The 12,673-nt window shown below is 39.2% G+C and overlaps 1 protein-coding gene across 1 annotated transcript in view; it reads left to right on the top strand.

The window, feature by feature from the left end:
- The window catches only part of BCO2 (beta-carotene oxygenase 2), a 41,594-nt gene extending 28,921 nt beyond the window's left edge, over nt 1-12,673 (top strand). The window contains exons 9-12 of the mRNA XM_043995487.1: nt 5,781-5,918; nt 10,718-10,900; nt 11,428-11,538; nt 12,440-12,673. Coding sequence (XP_043851422.1) covers nt 5,781-5,918; nt 10,718-10,900; nt 11,428-11,538; nt 12,440-12,556 — 549 coding nt within the window. The 3' untranslated portion in view covers nt 12,557-12,673. The remainder of the gene's footprint in view (nt 1-5,780; nt 5,919-10,717; nt 10,901-11,427; nt 11,539-12,439) is intronic.

The following is a 12,673-nucleotide window of genomic DNA, read 5'->3' on the forward strand; positions in this document are numbered from 1 at the left end:
ATTGTAACAAGGTATGGGCTGGGTCAGAACTCTGTTCTGTGGCATTTTGGATTAGCAGTTCATTTATCTTTAAATTATTCCACCTATCTTGATTGTATCTGTAGTATTATAATGTAAATTTTAAAGAAACATTAATAAACTAGGATTAACAATAATAGACGGCAATTATATAGCTCATTGAAGTTTACAAAATATTTTTCAAATATTATCTCATTTTATCCTCATAACAACCCTGGAAGGTAACAACCCTGCTATTATTATCCTTGTTTTGCAGATAAGGAAACTGTGGCAGAGAGAGGTTAAATGACTTGCCCAGGGTTCCACGTTTATTAAGTACCTGGGGCCAGACTTGAACTCATATGTTCCTGATTTCAGAACAGGTTCCCTATCCTTTGTACCACCTAGCTGCCCCATTTTATTTATACCAACATTAAATAATTTGCTCCATAGACCCTGTTGCTGTCTGTCTTATATGGGGCTGTGGTTGAAACTGATTGCCACAGGGTAGGCACCAACAGGTTTGGGTGGGGAAAATGTTCTGCACCTTGCAGAACCCATTGTAGTTAGCATAGTATAGTTGAAAGAGCACTTGAATTTGGGGTAAGATGACATAGGTTCAAGCCCAGGCTCTGCTACTTAGTACATATGTGACCTTGGATAAGTCACTTAGCTTCTTTTGGTTTCAATTTACTTACCTATAAAAACAAAGGGATCAGATTAGATTGTTTCTAACAATCCTTGCTCTGAATCTATGATCCCTTCTAGCTCTAAATCCTTTGATTATCTGTTTGTCCAGCTCAGAAAAAGTTTTAAGAGAAAATGATCCCTTTAAAACAAGAATAGAGAATTGCTGAGTTTCACAGGTAGATGGGACCCTAGAGGCTGTCAGCATAGTGGGGGGAGGGACAAAAGAAATGCAATGAGGTACAGAGATGGGAGAGGACATAGGGAGGACCACATGATGTATAGGCTAGAGACTACCCCCAGGAGACTTCTATGCTGCTGAATGAGAACCCCTGGGATGAGGCTGGTTGCGTTCACTCTCAGATTTGCCCAGAGCTGCTATGATTTCGTGTATGTCTGATAAATCTTGTGGGTGTGGCAAGTCAGCATGGTTTTAGTGATTGGGAAGCTGTGGGTTTGTTGCATGTGTGTTTGTGTATATGTGTGTGTGTATTCATGTGCTCTATGAGTGCCCTCTCTTTGGCAGTATCAGCCAAGGTAGTTGTTCTTGTATCACTATAATGTCATGTATACATATCCTGCCCAGAAACTGGTGTGTGTGTGTGCGTATATGTATCTATCTGTCTATGTATGTATATGTACATATATGTATATGTGTGTGCATACACACACACACACACACATCTTGCTTTCTTTCAAGAATGATCTACCTAGGGGGCAGATAGGTGGCATAGTGGATAAAGCACCGGTCCTGGATTCAGGAGGACCTGAAGTTCAAATTCGACCTCAGACACTTGACACTTACTAGCTTTATGACCCTGGGCAAGTCACTTAAACCTCATTGCCCCTGAAAAAAAAGAATGATCTACCTAGAGTCAATAGACATTATATTCCTGAGAACACACACTCTGAACCATTGCCCTGCCATGAAAGGGAATATGAGCAAATAGTTGGGGAACCCGACAGATGTATCCATCTCAGGCAATTAAATCATCAATAATACTGTCTCCTTGGTTAGAGCTGTAAGTGAAATTTCCCCTAGAATTACTCCATGGGCTAGCACACAGTATTATGAAATTGTGAGGATAACTGGATTTGATGAGGCATTTTCCTCTTTGGTTTAGTCATGAAAAGTATCCTATGGAGAAACAATCTTCCCAATCCTGACTTTCTGTGGATAAAGCTTTGGCAGAACTAATTCCAGTGGTGGTGTTGAATTTTGCTAAAACCATCATCAGCTTTATTTAGAAGAAATGCTATCTGTTGTGTTCCAGATATCTGAAGCCTCCATGTACACAGTAGCAGGAGGCCTATAGATACTCAGGCCTTCCAGGTTGGTCTCGTCAGGAAACTGGTTCAGGGTTGGAAGGTGTCCATTCTTACTATTTATACAAGGCAGTTTAGAAGCTAACCCACTAATGTGAACTAATTTCAGTGTGGCTAGTCTACCCTTGCTTTACCATTTTTTTTGGGGGGGGGGCGGGTAATGAGGGTTAAATGACTTGCCCAGAGCCACACAGCTAGTAAGTGTCAAGTATCTGAGGCCAAATTTGAACTCAGGTCCTCCTAAATCCAGAGCCAGTGCTCTATCCACTGCACCACCTAGCTGTCCCTTTACTAATCTTAAGAAAAGAAATTGTTTATAAGAAATTCTAGATTTCTTACAAAATAATAGCAATAGTGTAACATGATCTGCTGTGAATGACTTGGTTATTTTTTAGCAAAGCAGTGATCCAAGATAACTTTGAAAGACTTATTAAAATTGCAATCCATCTACAGAGAAGGAACTGATGGTATCTGAAAACAGATTGAAGAATAAATTTTTTGATAGTTCCTTAATCTGAAGTTCCATTTTTGTCTGTTTTCTTTGACAACATGGCTAATGTGGAGATGTTTTACATGACTACTCATGTATAACTTATATTGAATTTCTTGAGTTCTTGGTTGGGGGAAGGTGGGGAGGGAGAAAGAAAGAGAAATTGGAACACAAAGTTTTAAAAAATTGATGTCAAAATTTGCTTTTACCTGTAATTTGGAAAAATAAAATTCCAAATAAAGAATCTTTCTTGGGGAAAAAAATTTAAAAAAAAAGAAGAAAAATTTCTAGATTTCTGATATCCAGGTCTCTTAAATAGATGTTATTAAAGCACAAGAGGAATGTTAGAAAGTCAGAATCTTGGCTTTTTCCTTCTCCATCTTGCCATATTTCAGGTCAAGATTTTAGTTATTGAGAAATGTTAAAAATCAACTTCAGGGTAAAAATAGATTCATCTCTTTCTTTTGGAGATGGTAGCTATGTTCTTTTCCAGTGACTGAAATATTGATACCTCCTGGGACCTGAGCTGAGGGAAGAGTTGAGCATTTGGGCACCATAACAGTCCTGTTCCCAGTAGTGGTAGCATTTTCAAGTCTAGTCCAAGTGAGGCTGAGGAGTCAATAAGGAGTTAATCAGATGTACAGTGTTACCATAGCTTGTGCCTGAAGATTCAGAGTGGGGAAGGAGAGGAGTCAATCTGAGAGGCTGAAAAAAATCAACTGAGGAGAAATATGGAGGAAAAGTAGAGGGTGAGAGGGACAGGTTGTTTCATACCGCCATAAGCTAGATTCCGCGATGGGATCTTGTTCAGGTGTGTCCTCCAGAGACAACGAGACTGAAGATCAGAACCATGGACCCTCTGAGTTGGAAGGGACCTCAGAGGCCATCCAATCCATTCCCTTCTTGAACAAGAATCCCCTTGATAATTTACCTGATAGGTTGTCATCCAGCAGTTGCTTGAATATCTGTCTTGAAAGGGAACCTTCCACCTCCTGAGGCAGCCCATTACATTTTAAAGAGTTCTAAATGTTAGAAAGTTGTTTTTTCCTTAAGTGGAGTCTAAATCTGCCTCTTGCCAACTTCTGGTTCTGCTGCCTGGGACTGGACTTTTGGGACAGAAATGGAGGCAACCCAACAGGGGTATTGTTATTAAGGAGAATCTCCACTTTAGTCAATTTTTGTGGCTTTCATGTTAAGAGAAGGGAGTTGAAAAGAATAAGAGAATTCTTTTGTCATGTTGAAAGGTAGATCAATTTACTTATATTTATCCTAATAGTCATTCTAATACCTTAGTTAAAGATGCTCTATTCTGGGGGCGGTTAGGTGGCACAGTGGATAGAGCACTGGCCCTGGATTCAGGAGGACCTGAGTTCAAATCCAGCCTCAGACACTTGGCACTTGCTAGCTGTGTGACCTTGGGCAAGTCACTTAACCCTAATTGCCCAGCCAAAAAAAAAAAAAGTCAAATTTACAAAATACCTAAAAAAAAAGATGCTCTATTCTGCCTCCCTCTTTACAGAAAGATTCAGAACCACCCAATTATTTCCTTTTTTTTTTTTTTTTTTTTGCAGGGCAATTGGGGTTAAGTGACTTGCCCAAGGTCACACAGCTAGTAAGTGTTAAGTGTCTGAGGCTGGATTTGAACTCAGGTACTCCTGAATCCAGGGCCGGTGCTCTATCCACTGCGACATCTAGCTGCCCCCAGTTATTTTCTAAAACTCAACTTGTAGAGAGATTGCTTTGGGGGGGAGGCGTGGGGTGGCAGGGCTCTGCCTGGATATGATTTCCCCCCCAGATCCTTCTCAGTCCATGATGTGGGCTGATTAGGAGTCCTGGTTGCTGTCAGAAAGTTAGGTAGATTGAAAACCATGGTTTTAGTTTGTGAATGTTTCCTATAGAGACTGAATGTTTGGGGATATAAGTAAACAACTTTGTTCTGATAGCTCTCCGGAGGTATTCATGAAGCTAGGCTTATTGCTTTCTTGGGGCATGGGTTGGGATAGGGAGAGTTTAGCCTGTAGTTTTGCAGAGTTCCCCAGAGCTTCAAATGTTAGGTGTGGATGCCTCTGTCATAGGCAGTCTGGTAGGAGCAGTGAGGCGTGGGATGGACAGCATTTAGGATTGAAAGTGGAGAAGGAGATTGATTCCTGGCTGCTAATTGAACCATTCATGAACAAAATCACTGCATCTGGAGTCAGAGAACCTGGATCTGAATCCCAAATCTATGACTCACATCTGTTGGATTGTGGGTAACCTCTGTTGTCATTAGGACAAAAAGAGTGAAGTGCATGATCTCAAAGGGACCATTCCAGTTCTAAATCCTGTGACTTCTTTTGTTACTTCAAGTTGCCTGTATACAACTTTAAAAATAACTTTAAAATGAAAATAAATAAAACGAGGTAAGATGCAACAAAAAGCTAACAAAGATAACAAAGTGGAAACTGAAAAGATTAACAGGACCACTAATGGCCTAGCAAGACCCTCTGCCTAAAGTGGCTAATGTCAGTGTCGTAAGATAGTTTTCAAAGTATGGTCTAGGAAATCTTGGCGGTCCCTGAGACCTTTTCACGGGGTCCATATTATTTTCATAACAATACTTAGCATGTTGTAATGTCCAACATGGTAAATATTGCTAGATATAATCCACACAAACATTTTTAAGAGTGTAAAGGGGTCCTGAGACCCCTTTGAGGAGATAAAGTTAGATTTCTTTACAGAGAGAAACTTTTAAAGTCTCTAAGGATCAAACACTGAACACTCTGGATGTACAACCAGACTCTCTTATCTCTCCTTTATAAACATTACATGCCAGAAAAGAGCAAGATAACTATCAGTTAAGGCAAAGTTCATCACTTCCACTAGTCATCCCCACGCAGATCCAGAACAAGTAACAAACAAGGAATGTTCCTGTACTTAGCAAGTCACAACTTATGAAGTTAAAGAATGTATCTATTATTTACATGCTTTTAAAAAAATCTAGACTAGTTGTTTAAACATGGTGATTCAATACTAAATTATTGACAACTTGAATAGGATTAGAACTTTATAATATTTAAAACAATGGTGGAGAGTGGGAGTATTCTTGTCAGGCTGCAGGCCACCTTTTTGCCAGTGAATCCAGGAAGTCAAAAGGGAGGATACTCTAATACTGTGGTATGCACATAGTAGGCATGCATTTAGTAATTGATGAATGGGATAGGCATTAGACTATTACATTTTTCTGTGAGGCAGCGAAGTGCTATTCTGTTTCTTCAGTGATAACTCCCTTTTTCCTTAACAGGTCTATAACTCAGTGACAAGAGCTTTTCCCCGAAGATTTGTTTTGCCATTGGGCATCAACACAGAGGCCTCCGTGGGACAGAACCTCAGTCCATTGACCTATTCATCAGCTACTGCTGTGAAACAGGCAGATGGGAAGGTACTCTGTAAGGCCTAATTAGTGAAAACATGGGTCTTTGGGAGTGAGTGTGTGTGTGTGTGTGTGTGTGTGTGTGCACTAATTGCCTAGGGGCTTGGTGCCTCATAGGTTTCATAAAATTAAGCTTGGAAGAGTAGGGTTGTTCTCTTGATGAAAATTCCACTCCCATTCTCTTGTGGCTGGGCTGGGATAAACACTAGATACTTGTTGATCTATATAATGTTATAGGGTTCATGCTGTGTTGTTCATCTTCAGTTCATCACATATAATTAATGTGTGTGGGGGGTAGAAGTTCATCACATATAATTAATGTGTGTGTGGGGTAGAAACAGTATAGAACTCACATAAAACAGTCTTCTGCCTGTGATGTGTCCAAGACCTGAGACTGACACTGATCAGCACCACTATGGTAGGACTACTCCAATTTCTTTGAATTTATATGTGCAGAATGTTTCTTCCCTTACTATTACTACCACCTCCACCACAACCAGTTAACAGATTGACTTTTTTTTTTTAGTGAGGCAATTGGGGTTAAGTGACTTGCCCAGGGTCACACAGCTAGTAAGTGTTAAGTGTCTGAGGCCAGATTTGAACTCAGGTACTCCTGACTCCAGAGCTGGTACTCTATCCACTGCACCACCTAGCTGCCCCAACAGATTGACTTTTAAAAGGTTTATAATTTTCAGTCCTCTAACATCTTTCATGGCTTTTATATAAATTCCAAAAGCAAGAATAGTTGAGAAGGTGTCAATGTGGTATAGTGGAAAAAGTGCTCAATTTGGAGTCAGAAGACCAATCAAGCAAGCAATAAACATATATTAAGCCCCTACTACGTGTCCTGCAGGCACTGTGCTTAGCTCAGGGGATGAAAAAAAGAGGCAAAAGACAGTCCCTGTCCTCAAGGAGCTTACAACCTAATGGAATAGGGTTCAATTCCCACCTTTGTCACTTACTACCTGTGTGATTTTTGAGAAAACCACTCAACCACTTTGGGCCTTGGTTTCCCCATCTGTAAAATGAAGGTGTTGGCCTAGATCATTGGGGTCTTACTCAAATAGAAAGAGATTCCTGCCAGCCACGGATTGATTTAGAAAACCACTCGAACATTATCTATGTTTTATCATATTTTAAATTTATTTTGTTAAATTTTTCTCAACTACATTTTCATCTGGTTCACCATACTGGAGAGTTTTGCTGCTTCATCTATGAGTTTGATGCCTCTGGTCTAGATGACCTTTAAGGTTCCTTTCAGGTCTAAAATTCTGACCTTCTGATAAATCATGACCAGAAAGTTCAGTTTCCAGTTCATTTTCTAAACCCTGGAGTATTTCAGCCAATTGTCTAAAAATCTCTGTGCCAGAATACAAAAACCTGATCCAGACAATTTATTTTTATTTTTATTTTTTTTTAGCCAATGGGGGTTAAGTGACTTGCCCCTGGTCACACAGCTAGTAAGTGTCAAGTGTCTGAGGCTGGATTTGAACTCAGGTACTCCTGACTCCAGGGCCAGTGCTCTATCCACTGTGCCATCTAGCTGCCCCCTCAGACAATTATTTTTAAAAAATAGATATTTGTTGATATCTTTTTAACATCATGTATCCCCCCTTCTTCCTAGTCATCCCTTAAACCAAAAAAAATTTTAAAGGAAGAGAAAAATAATTCAACAAACCTAATCAACACATGAAAAGATTTGCTGTTATATGGAGTATTCCACCCTAATGAACACCCACATCCTCCACCTCTGCAAAGGAGTGGGAAAGAAAAAGAAATGCTCTCATATTTCTTCTTTGGGACCAAGCTTGTTCTTTGTAATTCTGCAACATTAAGTTTCAATTATTTTGTAGTTTCTCTTCTCATTTACATTGTTATAGTCACTTTGTATATTGCTTTCCTGATTCTGCTTACTTCTCTTTTCCAACAATTTATGTAAATCCTTCCGTGCTTATCTATTCATCACGCTTGTGTTTCTTACAGCATAGGAAAATGCCACTGAATTCATGTACCATGATGTGTTTAGCCATTCCTCAATCAGTGGGCATCTACATTGTTTCAGTTCTTTGTTAATGCCCTCCTTGTGATAGATACTTAGCAGTGGAATCTCTGGGTAAAAGGTTGTGGGCATTTTAGTTATTTAATTTGCATAATTCCAAATTGATTTCCAGGATGGTTGTATCAACTAATAGCTTCACCAATAATGCATTCGTGTGCCAGTATTTCTACAATAACACCTGTGTGACCTATTACTTTTCAGTCTCTTTTGCCAGTTTATCACCTATGCCCATTTTTCTTCTCCCTCTACATTGTCATTAAATACTATAGATATAATGATCATTTCTAGGTGGATGCTGACTTCCACACCTATATATCCAACTCTGGTCTCTCCCCTGAATTTCAATCCTTGGGACCTCTTAAAGTCAACATGTGAAAAATCGAACTCATTATCTCTACCTTCTCCTCTTTCAAACTTACCTGTTTCTGTCAAAGGCACTATTGTTCCAGTCGCCTAGGTTTGTAACCTAGGATTTATTCTGGCTTCTTCTCTCTCACCTAATATCTAATCAGTTGCCAGATCTTGTAATTTCTATCTTCTCATTTCTTGTGTCTGATCCCTTTTCTCTCACAGCTAGCTATCATATTAGTTCAGGCCTTCATCATCTCTAACCATCACCTCTATTGCAACAACATCCTAATTGGTCTCCCTATTTCAAGTCCATTTTATATACTGCTGTCAAAGTAATTTCCTCCTTCCTTCCTCCCTCCCTCCCTTTCCTTCCTCTTTCCTTTCCTCATTCCTTTTCTTCCTCACTCCTTCCCTCCCCTCCCCTCCTAACTTCCCATCCTTTTCTTCTCTTCCTATATCACCTAGGCCAAAAGTACAGTATTCAGTCATGGGCCAGTCCCAATGATAAGCACAGAAGCTTAAACCTACTTCATTTTTCTCTTTTGCCTGGGAAGGTTTACCCCTCCTTAGGCCACCTCCCTTGTCTCCCAGGAACTCATAACGTCAGTGCCAAACTTACCACAGATACCCAAAAAGACTGAGGCCCTACTGCAGCTCAGAACTCCTGAACTCAGGGAATCTACCAGCCTCAGCCTCTCTTAGTAGCACAAATTATAAGTGTAAGACATTACACTAGATCAAAATAATTTTCTTTAAGCCTAAATCTAACCACGTGACTCCTCCTTTCCAAATCAACCAAATCCAGTTGCTTCTTCTTTTTTTTTTTTAAAGTGAGGCAATTGGGGTTAAGTGACTTGCCCAGGGTCACACAACTAGTAAGTGTCAAGTGTCTGAGGCCAGATTTGAACTCAGGTCCTCCTGACTCCAGGGCCGGTGCTCTATCCACTGCACCACCTAGCTGCCCCTAGTTGCTTCTTGGATAAACTATGAACTTATCTGTTGAAGTTTTAAAGCCCTAACAACCTGACCCCATTTTATCTTTCCAGCCTCATTAGACATTATTTCCAATTGGCCTACTCTGTCTTCCTCACACATGACACTCCCATTTCTATGCCTTTGCAGTAGCTATCCCATATTCTTGGAGTCCTCTCTTCCTTTAAGATCTAATACGGGGCAGCTAGGTAGCGCAGTGGATAAAGCACTGACCCTGGATTCAGGAGGACCTGAGTTCAAATCCAGCTTCAGACACTTGGCACTTACTAGCTGTGTGACCCTGGGCAAGTCACTTAACCCTCATTGCCCCACCAAAAAAAAAAAAAAAAGATCTAATACAAGCATGATCTTCCACATGAAGGCTTTCCTGATTTCTACCAATTGCTAATATTCTCCTTCCCAGAGTACTTTGTATTTTACTACTTTGCATATATGTATATTTATTCATCATATATTTATACTACACACATACATCTCTCCCACTAAATGTAAGCTTCTTGTGAATAGAGATTATTTCTTTCTTTGTACGTGTGTCCTCAATGCTTGGCACAGAGTAGATGCTTTATAAATACTTATTAGATTGATTAATTGATATTCTTTAACCACTTTTGAGGAATAGTTTTAGATCTAATTTATTTCTGTTAGTTATTTCTCTCTCTTAGATAGAAAACCCTTATAAAATATTTTTGATATAAAGATTTTTCTCCAGTTAACTGTTTCTTTTCTTATCCTAGATACATTAATTTTGTTTGTTCCAATTTCATGTAATCAACATTATCTATTTTATCTTTTGTAATGGCTTCTGTCCCTTGTCTGGTAAAGAATTCATGCCCTATCCATAACTATGAAAAAGTATATGATCTGCTTCTCTTGTAATATTTTTCATGGTATGATCTTTAATATTCATCTCATTCTATACCATTTTCCCATTTTATTCTATCTATTTTGAATTTATTGTGGAATATGGTGTAAGATGTTGGTCTAAGCCTAATTTCTTCCAGACTGTTTCTCAATTTTCCCAGCTTTTGTAATCAATAGAAAATTCTTTCCTAGGTAATTTATATCTTTGGATTTAGCAAACACTGGGTTAATGAGTTCAGTTAATTTTTATTCTTCCTTATTTCATCTGTCCCACTGATCTACTTTTCTATTTTTAACCAGTACCAGGTAGTTTTGGCTCCTATTGCTTGATATAGCATGAGGTCTAGAGGTGCTGTTCCCCCTTCATTCTCTTTTTTAGTACTTCCCTTGATTTTCTAGATTTTGTTCCTCTGAATGAATTGTTATTCTTTTATCTAACTCTGTAAAGTATCCCTTTGGTAGTTTGGTTTGGCATTGATTTTGTAAATAAACTTTGGTAGTACTGTTAGACAGTCCTTTATGTTTCCTTTGGGGTTTCTTCTAGATCTTGTGCTCTCATGAAAATCTCTATCACAAGGATCTGGAGGAGGAAGGTGGCATAGAATTTCCCCAAATCAACTATGCCCAATACAACAGCATGAAGTACCGATTCTTTTATGGCTGTGGCTTTCAGCACCTGGTGGGAGATTCCCTGATCAAGGTTGATGTTGTGACCAAAAAGCTGAAGGTGAAAACATATGGAAAACTCTTCTATTTCCTTAAAGCCCTCAAGACGTATTCTGTTATTCGGCATTAAAAATGATAGCAGCTAAGATGCTTTAATTTTCAAGCAGTCCTATCACCTACTATATTTGGAAGGCATGAGATCCCCATTGGAACACAGATTAAGAATTCATTTTCTTCAGAGAACTTAAACAGAACACCAGGAGTACTAAAAAATTATTTCATGTTTGGTGTTTGGAAACAATGGTATGATTAAAGTATTAGGACAATTCCATTTCAGGTTGGCAGGACAAAAATTATGTTGGCTGATGGTATCTGGGTCTAGGAAAGCATATCTTCTCTTCTTCCTCACCCCATTTTTTCTCCCTTCTCCTCACTTCCCCAAAATGCTAGGATGTAATTTAGTAAACTTAATTCTTAATTCTTTGTGTGTATTAGAATGCCATTGTGGGTGACTAGAGTTAGGTTAGGAGTGAGAATCACCACACATAGGTTACAACTGGCCACTGATCTCTTTATTATATATCCCAGGTGTGGAGAAAGGATGGTTTTTATCCCTCGGAACCTGTTTTTGTTCCAATACCAGGAGCCACTGAAGAAGATGGTGGGGTTATTCTTTCTGTAGTGATCACTCCCAACCAGGTAACTGGTTTCTTTGGTTTTGGTCAAGACAAAAAAAAAAAACTGTTTAAACAGTTTGAAGCTTGGAATTAGTGATTTAGCTCACCTTCCGTAGAGAGTAGGGACTGATTTCATTTGTATTTTTATATTCCCTATGCCTGGCACGGTGCCTTTCACATATAAGTGCTTAATAAATGTTTGCTTAATTGAGTTGGATTAATACCTAGTTGATATAGCTCCATGAGGCCTTTGTGCCTTTTCCCTTCTCTTTCCTTCAGCCCCAACCCAATCACCACACTGTACAATTCACTGCCATTTTCTTGTCTTTTCTTTTTAATGGAACTGACATAGCTATGCTATATATGGTTCTGCCAATTTATATAAATCAGTCAAGATGCATTTATTAAGCACCTATCATATATAAGACACCTTGCTAGGTACTGTTTCATTAAAACAGCAAAGAATCTGGCACCCTAAAACATAGCATGACAGCTTATTATTGGTTATTATCTCCTGTGTTTTTCTAGTGCCTTGAAAGCCCTCTTTCCTCTTCTTTTCTCATTGAATTTCTACCTATTCTTTAAAGCCCAATTCAGATGCTAACTTCTTCATGAATCCTTCCCTGAACCCCACTGTTGGTGACAACCTTCCACCTTATACCCTAGGTAGCACTGTTTTGAATCTCTCTAATGTGCTTATCATGCAATTTTGTGTACTCTTGACCTGTTAGATTATACATTTTATAAGGGCAGAAACTGGCTTATCTAAACTTTATACCTTCTCCTGGTGCTATGCATAGTATCCACTGCTCAGTCCAAACATTTGGGGGTTTATTATCTCTTGACATGAGCTAACTGTAAGTTTTTTTTTACCTAGTCCCTCTTACTTTGAAGGAGAACAAGAGTGCTGTTTTCTTTTCCAGAATGAAAGTGCCTTTCTACTGGTGCTGGATGCCAAGACTTTTGAAGAACTGGGCCGAGCAGAAGTGCCTGTGCCAATGCCCTATGGTTTCCATGGCACCTTTGTTCCCAGGCAGTAGGGACACTGTCAAAGCCATGATGACCAAGTGGGAAATGGAAACACCCTGATATATTGGCACCTAGAGACATCTTATTTCTTCCTCATTCATTCAATCAATAAACATTTATTAATTACC

Source organism: Dromiciops gliroides, chromosome 3, assembly GCF_019393635.1.
Source record: "Dromiciops gliroides isolate mDroGli1 chromosome 3, mDroGli1.pri, whole genome shotgun sequence".
In the NCBI taxonomy this organism is placed as follows: Eukaryota; Metazoa; Chordata; class Mammalia; order Microbiotheria; family Microbiotheriidae; genus Dromiciops; species Dromiciops gliroides.